Source organism: Numida meleagris, chromosome 3 (genome assembly GCF_002078875.1).
Source record: "Numida meleagris isolate 19003 breed g44 Domestic line chromosome 3, NumMel1.0, whole genome shotgun sequence".
NCBI classification, from domain to species: Eukaryota; Metazoa; Chordata; class Aves; order Galliformes; family Numididae; genus Numida; species Numida meleagris.
Window position 1 is genome coordinate 30,956,412 of NC_034411.1, and position 12,919 is coordinate 30,969,330.

Consider the following 12,919-nt stretch of genomic DNA (forward strand, 5'->3'; position numbering starts at 1 on the left):
GGGGGGGTTACGGGATCAGAGCTATGTTTCTGACAGCCAAGTACCCCAGGCTGCTGGGACAGAACAAATACAGACGCTCACCCTGGTCTCTTGCAGCTGTCTTTGCCTTCCCCCTGCCCAGGCATCTCATAACAGTAACCCCCAGAATCCCTGTTAGCTGCGTGACCTGAGCAGGCCTAGCTGCTACTTAATCCCCAAATCCTCTCAGCACTTTGTTTCCACCCTGCAGGGCTGCAGTCCTTCATTCTCACCTCTGGATCTGGAGAGCAGCTCCTTGTCCTCCTGCAGCCCCAAAAGCTCACTGTTTTCTCCCTCTTGCTGCAGATCCCAGCTCCCAGATGGTCTTGATGACGTCAGGCCTCGGTGACAGCCTCTTAGCAGAAACAGAGATGTAGCTGGGCTACTCTGCCTGCTTCTGCCAAGGAGAGTGCCGCACATGTGGCACGCCAGGGGGGCACGCACCCACCAGCTCCATGCCTCCAGAGAGCTGCCCCTGGGGTCTCCTCACGCATTTCACGTCCTGTTGATGCTCCTTGACTCTCTGAGCACCGGAGCCTGGTCTGAGTGAACCTCTACACATCTCTGTGTCATCACACGCCCCGTCGGCTGCTTGTGGTTGTCCGGTTGCTGCATGTGTCGCTCACACTGCCCTGCCTCTCCCCATGCCTGGCTGTGCCCTGCAGGGCGCAGGCTGTATTTATTCAGATGTGTATAAGAGATGGTCTTTCTATTGCTTGTCCTGCTGTCACAACCAGAGTTTTATAAAGGTCACAGATATGGCACTGCTCGCAGCTGCCTCAGTCCTTCTGCTCCTGCTGGACCAAGGTAACGGTGCTGCCAGAAATGGTACTAAAAATGGGCATTTCCCCTCTCACAGCTGCAGGAGAGGGCATAGCACGGGCGGCAGGTGGCAGCACCGTCCAGGGCCGAGCTCCCTGCAACGGAGCTGCAGCCCGAGCTCTGCGTTGCCTCCTGCAACGTCCACTGCCTTGCCCCAGTGAGTACCAGCCTCCTTGCAGGCGCTGCTCACAGCCCGCAGAACGGGGACGGGGGACAGTGAGGCACACTGTCATCCAGGGGTGAGTTTCTGCTGAAGCTGGGTGCCAGCTTTAGGCTGTCTGGCACAGGCTTTTGCAGGATCATATGAGGTGCTGGCAGACTCTTTCACACATCAAACAAGCCCAGGCAGCCCCCTTGTGCCCCTCCTGAAGCACAAGATCCTGGATCCCAGCTGCAAGAGGGTTGTTCTGCAGGGGTGAAGGATACCAGCGTCCTTCCAGCTTCCCTCCTCCCTTTGTTGTACAGGCAGCAGGGCTTCCTTGGAGAAGATGCCTGCCTGGCCCTGCAGCGAGGTCCAGCATAGTCCTGTTTGCCCTCCTCAAGACTTTCGCTTCTGCTGGAGGTGAGGGCTGGAGCCTGTCTATGGCTCCACAGGCTGTGGTGAAGGCTCCAACTAGTGCTGGGATGGCAGCTTGCAGCCACATGTCCCCTGCACTTGCTGAAGTGCAGTAACGAAGAAGATTGTGTTTCATGGCTGGCATTGAGTTGGAAGATTAAACTGCGGCAGCAGCTGCTGCTCAAGGGAGCACAGAATAAAATCATTAATTATGGAGTCACGGAAACAAGATGCTTCCTGTGTCACTCCATCCACCTACACCAGAAGGTGCCCAGGGTCTCCTCCCGCTGCCATGAGGATGGAGCTTGGGAAACAGAGTGCTACAGGAAGGCAGACACCTGCATAACATGCGAGATGGAGATTTCATCAGAGTCCCCTGCAGTGCAGTTTATCATGAAAAGGAAACTCAGGGAAGTGTTGGTATCAGTAACCCACAGAAACTCCCTCTCACACAAAGAGGACTTCCTGTTTATCTCCTGTCAATTCCAAACCACTTTACTCACAGAAAGAAAACAAAGATATTAAATACACTAGAATTATAAAACTTCTCCAGGATAACCTATCTTGGTTTCTGAAATGGAGAATTGGCTCTTGACTCTACAAGCTGGGGTTTCAAGAAAAACAGTAAGTACAAGAAGAATTTGCAGTACCTCTTCTTGTTCTAGATGAGTATGTGAAGGTCTCTGGGAAGACACAAACCAGACATGCACAGCCAGCAAAACACTTGAAATGTGGCAGGCAGCATTTCCTGGGTAACACTGGGCCTTCTTATAGCATCAGAATTCATCGCAAAGAGGTTTTGGCAGACCAAGCCTCACTTTCACAGCCTTCAAAACAATATGAAAAATTGCCTACATTATTTTTCAATGTTTCCCAAAGTTGCCTGGTTAAATAATCTGCTTTTTATTTTTTTAAAAAAACGCTGTTAGCTTCAGAGTCAAAAGTGACATGAACACAGAGGGATTCTGGCCAACAGGCTCATTCTGATCTTTGAGCTGTCCATATGCACTCAGACCCAGAGAACAGTTTCCAGAGCATCTGCTCTCATGCAATTACAGAAGTAAACCACCACTCACCCCCCAGAGCACTCCTTGCCTGGGACTGTACTTCTGTAACGCAGACTATTTGATCTGCACAAACACTTTGAAACAGACTGCGACTGAGGCAGGCACAGAGGATAACTTGTGAATTCACAACCACCTGGAAAGCTTACAGGAGATACGTGCAGTTCAGCAAGCTTGGGACACTGTACCATGAGAGGCTCTGCTCCCTCACATGCTCAAGATGGGTCTGGCCCAGGTCCTTACCCCAGTGAAAGAATGCTACAGCCATCACCCCCTACTTTTAAAATAGTTTATTTCTGGTCTTAAAATATACATCAGTTTGAAAATTTCAGAAAAAAAAACCAACAACAAAACACATTAGTTACAGATTAACAGTCTGGAGTTGGGACACAGAAGGCTGAGTCAGCTCAAGGGCCCAGAGCCAACACTGCCAAAGGAGAGCAAAGGGCAGGCACCGTGCTGGCTGGGAGGGGGCACTGCTCCTCCTTAGGCTGCCTGCTCCCCCTCACTGCCTGCCAGCGGCCTAATGCTGTGAAACAAATGCATGAGAAGGATGTGGGCACTCCTTTCCCACCCTTCTTTCCTCCACTGTGCTTTTAGCTTACTGTGACCAAAAGCAGGGGTGTGCCCAGCACCATCAATTTCAGCAAGATAATGGGTTTTGTCCCCTGATCAGCACACCAGGAGAGATAAGCCCTGAGGGGCAATGCCTCCCAGCTGCAATGAGGGGGACGGGCTAACCCACATCAGCCAGCCCAGTCAGCCAGGCTGTCCCACATGTGCCACAGGTGTTCTGAGAGCCCCAGGAGCTCACTCCACAAGCACCCAACCCCAGGTGATGTCCATGAGCCACAAGATGGTGGCTGCTGCAGCTGAAAGCCCTCAGTACTGCCTCAGAAGAGCAGGAGAAACTCAGCAGCATAGTGGCAGGAAGAGCAAATGCAAGGATCCCATAACAACTTTCAGGACAGGAAATAATGCCCTGCAAGCTAAAAGGAAGCTTCTGCTCCCAGCACCAGCCTGTTTGCACAGGAATTGAGTGAAATACTGTAGTGAAATACTGAGTCCCACCTCCACCCTGGAGGTTGGCATCCAGCTCCACAGCTGTTTGAGGTGGGACGGAAGGTAAGCACAGAAGCAGCAGCTCCAGCTAGGGCACACAAAGCCCCCAGAGGCCTGCAGCTCCCTTTCACAGGCCCTGGAGCCTCCAGACTGGAGCTGGGGCCCTCGCTGCCTCCAGCTGCAAGTGCGGCCCTCTAGATAGATGGGGATCTGGGAGGGGAGCAGGGCCCCTGAGCAGCTCTTGGCTGCATCTCTGGCTTTCAGCTCCCTCCCAGACATTGGGCTGCTCTCCTCCAGCACAGCTGGCCAGCAAAGAACTAACGGAGTAGGACAGGAAGACAGCACAAACACAACTCATAAAACAGCAGGCTATGACAGCCAGCTGCTGCAGGGGGAGCACAGCCCAGGAAGCAGGCCAGCCCTTTGCCTCGCACCCCTGGGTAAGGGGTGAAACATGGACATGGGCACAGGACAAAATTAAAACTGGACACTAGGCTTTGTTAGGCCTCAAAAAAACACCTACATCTACAGACCTCTCCCTTTCCCTCCCCCCAATAAGACACTGAGCACACAAGACCGTGAAGAAGAGTCACACAATACCACACTACACTAGGAAAAACACGCAGAGAGGCCCTGCTCAGGAGTGGAAGCACCAGAGCCAGTCTGAAGCCCCCAAAGCGGGGGCACAAAGAGACTCTGGCAGAGGGCTGCTACTGAGGCATGAGGTAGTGCGGCCGCCAGGAGCAGTTCCCTCACATTCCCACGGCCGTGGTGCACAAAGCCCTGCCCAGAAAATCCCAGTAGCATCCTTCATACCTCACTCCCCCGGGGGCAAGATCTAGTTCCCAAGTCTGGAGGGATTTCTGCAGGCTGAAGACCAGGATCAGTGGGAAGCGCAGCTCAGAACTGAGCCACCCCAACACACCCTTAACACAGGCAACAGACTGGCTGCCAACCACTTTGTCTGCTTATGCAGGGCAGGGAAAAAGAAAAAAAAACAATACACCCCAAAACCAAAAGCTTGGAAAGAAGAAAGAAGCCCACCCAAGAGCAAGGAGTCAGCACCATTCAAACAAAACAACAGCACAGAGAGCGGGGGAAGAGGTGTGAAGGAGGAGACGCACAAACAAGCCCCAGGGCCCAGAGGGCGATGTCTCTGTCTGGGAAGGGGCTGACCTGCCCCTTCGCCAGCCTCTCAGCTGAATGTTACAGCACAGGGCCCTGCGTGTCACCTCAGTGGGGGCCAGGTGCTGAGCTGAGGAATAGGGAGCTGCAGGGGCAGATTCTGAAGAACACAACCCAGAGTGCTGGGGGAAAACAAAACCCAGCAGGAAAATAAGAAACCAGCATCCTCGGCATACACCCCAGGGCTCAGATCCACCCCCTGGGAGAGGCCTCGTGGCCCTTGAGGGCTCCCAGGGAATCAGACACCACCATGCAGGCACCCTGCCCTGTTGGCACGAGTTAAAAGAGAGCAGAGCAGCTGCAGGCACCAGTATGGGAGCAGCTGGGGCCTCAGGTACCTGAGTGGGAAGGGGAAAGGGAGGACGGGAGCATAGAGAGGAGAGGCACCAGGACATGGGTACCAAGAACAAGGTCTGGTACAGGCACCAGTGTGAGGCTGTGAAGAGAGCTGTGAGTGTGCCAGGGCAGTGGGTGTGCTTCTGCGCAACATGTGCTAGTACTGCGGGTCTGAGGTGCCAGGGAAGGGGAACCCCAGCTCTTCCAGGTAGCAAAAGAAGAGAATAAATATAACATTTAAGAGCAGAGCCCAGAGCTCCTCCTGGGGAGGTGGACACAGAGAGGTTTTCTCCCTCAGAAGACAGATGGAGGCATCCCACAGCTCTGCAGCATGCGGCTGCTTCTTCCCCTGCCTCAGCTGAGAAGGTTGCCTTGCTCCTGGGCCTGCGTCAGACTGTCCTTGCGATGCAGATGGTGGACCCCCATTCTCTTGGGGCTGCGGTGTGGCCGACTGAAGGGGGGCTTAACCCTCCCTTCCCCACTCTCCTCTTGAGCTCCTCCTTGGTTGCTCTCCTTGCTTCCCTGTAGCAACAATTCTCTCTCATCAGCTGGGCTCTCAGGCAAGCCAAGGTCGACATAGTCCTTGTGCTTTTCTGGGGGTGGGCTTCCGGGATCAGCAGTGCCTCCACCACTTCCCTGCAACAGCTTCTGGGCTTCATCCTGGGAGAAGTCCGTACCATAGTCTGAGGAGAAATGGCTCCTGCGGGCTCTGGACTCCGTGCTGTCTGTGTCCACACTTGAGTCCCTGCTCACGGTCCAGCTGCAGCTCTGAGCAGATTCCTCGCCATCTGAGTAAGCAGAGGCTGCCCTATCCAGCTCCTGCATGGAGCGGCTGAACCTCTTCTGGAGCTCAGGGGCCGTGTCACGGCTGAAGGCCGTACGGTTCATCAGCACCCGCTCTGAGGTGGGGGGTGCCTTGTCCACAAACATACGCTGCCAGTTGGCCAGCAGGTCCTCCTCAGAGCTGGCAGAGCTAGCAAAGGCGCTCGGGATCTGGGGAGGGCTGCTGAAGGGGCTGCTCTGGGAAGAGCCATGAGCCCTGGCTGCTTTGGGGGACTGCTGACAGGAACAGCTGGAGGCCGAGCGGCGCCCTTCTGAAGCAGGGCTGTTGGGAAGCGTTCGGTGCCTGTCGCAGCTCTCATCTTCACTCTGTACCAGGCTGAGGGAGATGGCCTGGCGTGTAGCATACGTACAGTTGGGCAGGGGACTGTTCTTTGGGATCCTTACCTTGTCCTCAGAGAACTCAATCACTTTGCGCCCAGGGTACATAGGATGGGGAGGTGAGGGTGTAGGGTATGGGCTTAGCTTCTCAAAGGCTGGCACATCCTCTGGTGCGCTTTCCACACTGCCCTGTGGCTTGCAGCCACCATTCTGCTGCTTCCCGACTTCCCCTCCCTCCTTCTTCATCTGCCCTGCACTGTTGCAGGCATCAGGAGGGGCTCCACTCATGTCCACATGCACAAAGACATCCTCAGCCACGGGACAATTGCCACTGCTAGACTTGGCTGAATTCAGCACCAGAGATTCTGGCTTCTCCAAAACCCTGGCAATGACTGAGGTGGGCACAACATCAGATGGTGCCAAGGTGTGGGTTGCCTCTTGACCAGGGCCTGCAGACTCCTGAGTGCTGTGCAAATGCTTATTGACCATATCCTGCAGCTCATAGGGAAGCTAGGGAGAAGGAACAGGACATTAGAAGGGTAGTGACATACAAGTCACTAGGTTCCAAAAAAACCTGCCTTTTCCAGCCAACCTTCATGCGTACTTTTAATCTTTATCTCAATGCTAACTTTTATGTACCTTACCTTGGGGTAGATATCTCTTTCCAAAAGAGAACCTGCCCTATATGAGGGTCTAACAAGGCTCTGTAACTGTCATACCACTCACGTTTCTAGGCTACGGTTCACAGGCCCACCTTGGAAAAAGAACAAGAAATGATGTCACAGGCCATGCCTGTGAGCACAGAGACAAGGCCCAGCCAGTGCATGCTAGGGAGAGGTCTATTGATCTGTGGAAAATAAGCTGGTGGTTGCACTGAAGTGACTTAGCATAGCCCCCAGTGCTCACATCTGCAGTGCTCCCCAAATGCAGTAATTACAGCCTTGCTGCCTTGGCAGCCTGCCCACAGATCAGAATCGATGCCTTCCCTTGCTCCCACTGACTCCCTCCACCTCATCCCATTTCCTCAACTCTCTCCTTTTCAGAGAGGAAACATCAGACTTATTACCACAGCCTCAGGACCGAGGTCCAGCAGAGTTAAGCACTGGTCCTTGTCCTGCAGATGGATGTTACTGTTCTCCCCACTGCCTTGTCAAGCACACTAGCATGGAGAACAAAGCTCCACAAGCCACTCCATGGCACAGCAAGGTCTGTCCTGTCACAGCCAGAAGGAAACTCCATCCAAAGCTGGGGGCGCAGTGCATGTGAACAGCTGGCTGTGAGGCAGACTGCTTGCACAGTGGCTCAACACCGACCCCCTCCAGTGGCAGCCATGTAGGACACAGCACTCTGGGGGGCAGAATTCAAAGCCCTGGGGAGGGGAGACAGCTGGGAGAGGGGTCAAGGTTACCCCAGCAGTAACTGATACATTGACCTCAAGAGTGCTAATTTGAGACACAGTGGGGGAGGGGAACATGCTGGTCACCTGCTAAGTTACTAAAGATGAGCACATGGTTTTGCAGAGAGGAGCATATGAAGTGCTAAAGAATAAGGGCACAGAAAAAGAGAGAGCTGGGTTAAATGCCTGAACGATATTCCCAAATGAGTGATGCTACAAACATGAAAGGCCTAACCTCCACCTTAAGTTACCCCGAGGGAGGATGAGCTCTCACAAGCAGGAGTATATGTTGGTACCAACATCTCCCATTCAGGAGGCCCAAAAGATGTCCTGAATGTTGCCCCCCAAACTTTTCATCAGAGAAAGAAGTGAAGCAGGGCCAGCCTACTGCTGCTTGACCCTTTATCACACAGCACAGCCCTTGCATGTGGCCAGGTGAGAAAGGAAAGAGGACAGAGCAGGGTAAGTGAGAGGTCTGTCCTTTGGCCAGCTCCCATCAGGCACCCGGCAGGCTATCAAATTCAAGGTTATTGTGCTTTTTATAACAGGTCTTGGCTGAGCTGTGAAATGGAGCTGGTGTGAAAGAGGAGCTGGCAGAGGCTCTATGCTGCCTTCTCGGTGGGAGTAGCAACGGGAGCCCCCCACACCTCTGCCCGAGGCTGAAGGATGAGAGGCCAACAGCCCTGCAGAGAAAGCTGGAAAGACAGGTGGAAACCATGAGCCTTTCTTCCCCATCTCAGGAGGACTGCTACTCACATCAGCAAATTTGTGGTTCCTGAAGTGAGACTTGTTACACTTGAGCAGCTGTACTGCAAGGTTACAGTCCTGTCGATAGCGTTCCTGAAAAAAAAAAAAAAAGGGCACAGGTGTGCAACAGCATCAGACTGATCTCTTACCTGAAATTACACCACCTGACCAGCTTCAAACAGAAGGTGGAATATCATGAACTTCTCCTGAGGGCACCTACCTTCCCTCCTCTCCACACCTTGTTTACTTCTTACAGCTCAGCCATGTCCCTTTCAACTCCAGATTCTTGTTCCAGGCCTATATTCTCTCCATATATCAAACTCCTATCTTTTTGTGGAACTCATCTCCAAAAGTCCCACCAGATTTTTGCTAACCCATCTTGGAGCTCTCAGCCATGCCTGCAGACACTGCTCAATGTCAGACATCTTGCAGGCAGACTGGAGTGGACTGAGAGCAGTTAAGAGAAACACGCACCAAATCCAGAAACTTCTACATTAGTTGTGGGGAAAAGGCAACTGTTCCCTCCCATTTCTAAGCTAAATGACCACTTGGTTGGTACAGCCTGGACACAGGTCAAACCTTAAGCTTCAGCACCAAAAAAGCAAACATATCAGACTTTAAGATCAGCTCTTCCTTGCTCAACCCCTCAGGCCCTTTTCTATTTGCTTATTCCCACATTTTCGTACACATTTGAGTTATTCATGTGCTTCTTTACACTAATGACTTTGAACAAGAAAAAAAGCCCACACCTCAACACGGTTCCACAACCATTTGCAGACTCACACTTACATTAAGTTCCTCCAGCTTATTGATAGTTGTTTTGGCATCAAGCAATTTATTAGTGAGCTCTACAATCTCCCAGTCCAACGTCTTGCGGTCCATCTCTGCCTTTTTAATCTGGGATTCAAGAACACCAGGTGTAAATCTCCACAGCACAGAAAAGAAACAAACCAGTTTCACCACCCGCCTCACCCCAAGCATAGCACAATGACATGTTCAGCTGAGATACAAAAACTTCTAGACAGACAGACAAAGGGGACAGCCTGGCTCTTCACCTCGCAGGGGATTCCAAAGGTGGCTGGAGACAGCTACTGTGCTAGGTACAGAGACAACTAGTGGGTTTGAACCTCCTTAATGCAGTCCCTCTTCTTGCAGCATAACCATGTTTCCTCTCTGTCATGGCTCACAGGGTGTCTGATGGAAAGCTACTGGTTTTGAACAGTCATCTTGCCACCAGCAGTAACTACCTCTGAGCTCGTGATAATCAGTCCTCTGCTCAGGGTCAACAGAACAAGAATACTGCCAATAAAGATCAGCAGTCAATGCTGAGTGGACAGTTCTTTTTGGCAGGGAAAGGGCACCATCTTCAAAGAGCTCAGTTCTTGCTCTACTAAGAAAAAGGACCTGTGCAGCTTCATCTGTAGCTCCCCTAACACCCTCCCTAAAGCAGATGATCTTGCCTCTTTAGACTCCCTAACAGTTCAGGTGCAGGGCACACAGAAACTCAGATGTAACAACTGAGAGGAGCAATAGCTTAGAACAACCAAGCCATCCCCTTTCTCAAGAAGTTCCTCCAACATTGATCCAGTCATCTCCAAGGCTGTGACCACCAAGGCCCAACGATGAGTCACGGGTGTGTACAGTGACACAAAAGGGGGCTGAGGAGGAGAATCCTTCCCAAGTATGCAGTCTTTTTAGGAACCAACAGAATTTATATTAACCCAAGAAATTCAAGGGCTAGAACAAAAACAAAAAAATACCCTCATCTTGGGCTACATCTCAGCTGTTTAACTTGCCTGCTCACATCCCAGAAGGGGAAGGAAGGGGAGCAAACAAAGCTCACAGCCATCCTCATCTTGTGCAGCGCCACAGCTTATGGGCACCACTTCCCAGCACGCCATGCTCCAGCTGGCCCAGAGTCAAATGCTCCTAAGATGGAGCACTGCAAGCTAGGACCTGCTGCATCTGCGGGCAGCTGCTGGATACCAGGTGAGCCCTTGGCTGGACGAGGGCTGGGGCCCCTCCATCTGGGATGGTGTATATGTGGGACTGACAATGAAACCAACAGGCTGAGACACGTGAAGAGGAAAAAGAAAAAACACACAAACGAAAAGACGCAACTGCAAAAATCCAGCTTTGGCTGAGAGAGGCCTGAGAGGTGAGTGCGCCCAGCGTGTGCCAGCAGCAGCGTGGGGAGGAGAAAGAGAGAGAGAGAAAGAGAGAGGGAGGGAGAGAAAAGAAACAGCCATGAGTGTTATGAATGCACACAACAGACACACACGCACACTGGCTCTGCTTTGACTGCCCCCGTCCTCCCAGGATGACTACCCCAAGACTGGCTGACACATCCCTGGCATTTTGAGAGGGACTGAAGCAACATGACGGAATACCATGCAGTTATGTTGTGGGCAATCAAGCTCACATGCATGACCAAGTAGGGGCTCAGTAAGTCAAGAAACTAGTTTATGACACCAGTCGGAAAGGAGAAAAGATGGTCATGGCCAGAAACCCACCCCACACCCATGACCCCGTCTGCTGGCTAAAGCCAGGAACCCTTCCCCATTCTGCTCCTGACATACATGTCTATTCTACCTCCTCTCTGTAGAACAGAGCACTTACCAGGGCATGCAGCTTCTCTTCCAGGTCTTGGTTGGTTCTCTGGGAAGCAGTGTAGCTGTTCTGCAACCTACAGAATCAAGATTGTACAGACAGGAATGGATCTCAGGCCTTTGCTCAAGAATTCTTCATAACTACCAAGCAAACCATCAACTCCACAACTCCAATACTGTATTCACAGTACTAAGACAACCAGGCATAATAACTATGCTTCATCTTTATCACATAAAGGCCTTCAGACTCCAAGTTACTAGAGGCAAGGTGAGCTTGGTTGGGTGACCTTTCATGTCTTTGTTGGAGAGAGTAAGAAGGACTTCCAAGGATTCCTCTGAGCTAAGCTATGTGTAACCATGAAATCAGTGACTAGCATTAATTTCTAACCAAAGCACTACTTCCCAGGTAGTCAGTGGCTCCTTTTTGCTTATGTCAGACAGCCACCCAAGACAGATCCCACCTTACATCCAATAGATAGAATTCCCTGGCGCTGTCCATCCCTCAAGCTGGCAGTGCTTCTACACTGTACCCTGGAGAAAGCAAAGCTTTTACTCTCCCCTCAGTCTGGAGAAGCACTGAGGATGCAGCATGTCTCTGTTACATGCAACAGGGCACAGCCTGCTCAAGCCAGCTGAGGGAGCCCTTGGTGGGAGTGATCTCTCTAGCTCTATCCCTCTTTCATTTTTCTTTTTCATACCTACGGAATTTGTCCTTGAATTTCTCCAGCTCCTCACGGTTCTGACCCAGCTCCATCTCCAGGTAGTCTTGACCTGACTCCAGCTCCCTCTCCATTGCTTCCATTTTGTTAGTCACATACATCAGTCGTCGGCGCAGCTCCTCATTCTCATGTTGCAGCAGCCTGGGCACAAAGGAACAAATGTACCACTGAGAGCATAAGGGGCAATCCACACCTGCACCCATATCCTGCTGCCCTGCTCTAGGGCCCAACCCCACACGTGGGCCCCAAAAAGTTGGGAACTGAACTACTGGGGGATTCCAGCCCATGCAGAGAGGTGCACTGTTGTTACAAGATGCATGATTTGTAACACGCTAGCTGGCCAGCCATGTTATCCGCTCCCAGCTCTCTCTCAGGTTACAGCACTTGGATAAAGTTCGCTGTCCAGATGGGCCGCTCAGCTCCAGTGTCCCCCACTGATGAATAAAACCCACTCAATAATTTATCCCAGTGTAGGATAGAGGAGTTGAACTGTTCCTCCCATGAACTGTCCAGAAGCCCTCACACCTTTAACACATGGTGGAAAGAGTGCTCTAAACAGCCTTGAGGTCAGTAGCAGAGGTGGTGGGTGGGTGTAGAGATGCAATCACAGCTGTCAGTCAATCCCATTCCAATACAAACTGCTTTGTTAGTCCCCAGCCAGGACATGCCTGGTGGTCAGAAGGATTTCCTGTTGTTTTTCATTCCTTTGTGCTCAGAGAAATACAGAAGCATAGCTCAGCTCCTCTCTAGCAATGCATACTTGTTCCTCACTATAGCCTGAAGGACAGTGCTAGCAGCTGTCTGTGACCCACAGCACCATCAGCAAAGGGCCCAGCTCTCACCCTCACTCAGCAGCAGGCCTCTGCATGCTGTTTCTGATGGCTTACATTAAAACAGTGGCAACAACATGAAGGCACTCCTCTCTCCACTCATGTTAAAGGTTTCAACTCCACTGCCTGCACCTGCACTGGAGATCTGTGTCCCCATGCCCCCAGAGTGAGGCATACAATGAAGAGGTTGGCGAGGCACAGACTAAAGCTCTGCCCACATGGCGCAAGAGAGTTGAATGAAGATCTATGGGGAGCCTGCAGGGCCAGTTAGCTTTGCTGCACAGGTGACACAGGCAAGATGTGAGGAATCAGCACTCACACAGTTGCAACATAACAGGCATAAAGGGGGAGCAGGACACTTACTTCATCCTTTCTGCATCCGTCAAGGGCTCCTGCACAGGGAAGAAAACAGGT

General features: G+C 51.9%; 2 protein-coding genes across 9 annotated transcripts in view; one reads left to right on the top strand and one right to left on the bottom strand.

Annotated features, from left to right (window-relative positions):
* LRRC73 (leucine rich repeat containing 73) overlaps positions 1–1,585 on the top strand; it is a 6,748-nt gene extending 5,163 nt beyond the window's left edge. Inside the window, exon 6 of the mRNA XM_021390807.1 lies at positions 325–1,585. Within this exon, the coding sequence (XP_021246482.1) occupies positions 325–395 (71 nt within the window). The 3' untranslated portion in view covers positions 396–1,585. The remainder of the gene's footprint in view (positions 1–324) is intronic.
* TJAP1 (tight junction associated protein 1) overlaps positions 2,736–12,919 on the bottom strand; it is a 38,573-nt gene continuing 28,389 nt past the window's right edge. For all 8 annotated transcript variants that reach the window (XM_021390800.1, XM_021390805.1, XM_021390799.1 and 5 more), the window contains 6 exons: positions 12,869–12,897; positions 11,655–11,816; positions 10,967–11,033; positions 9,137–9,244; positions 8,357–8,440; positions 2,736–6,714 (listed from right to left, as the gene is read on the bottom strand). In XM_021390800.1, the coding sequence (XP_021246475.1) occupies positions 5,398–6,714; positions 8,357–8,440; positions 9,137–9,244; positions 10,967–11,033; positions 11,655–11,816; positions 12,869–12,897 (1,767 nt within the window). In that variant the 3' untranslated portion in view covers positions 2,736–5,397. The remainder of the gene's footprint in view (positions 6,715–8,356; positions 8,441–9,136; positions 9,245–10,966; positions 11,034–11,654; positions 11,817–12,868; positions 12,898–12,919) is intronic.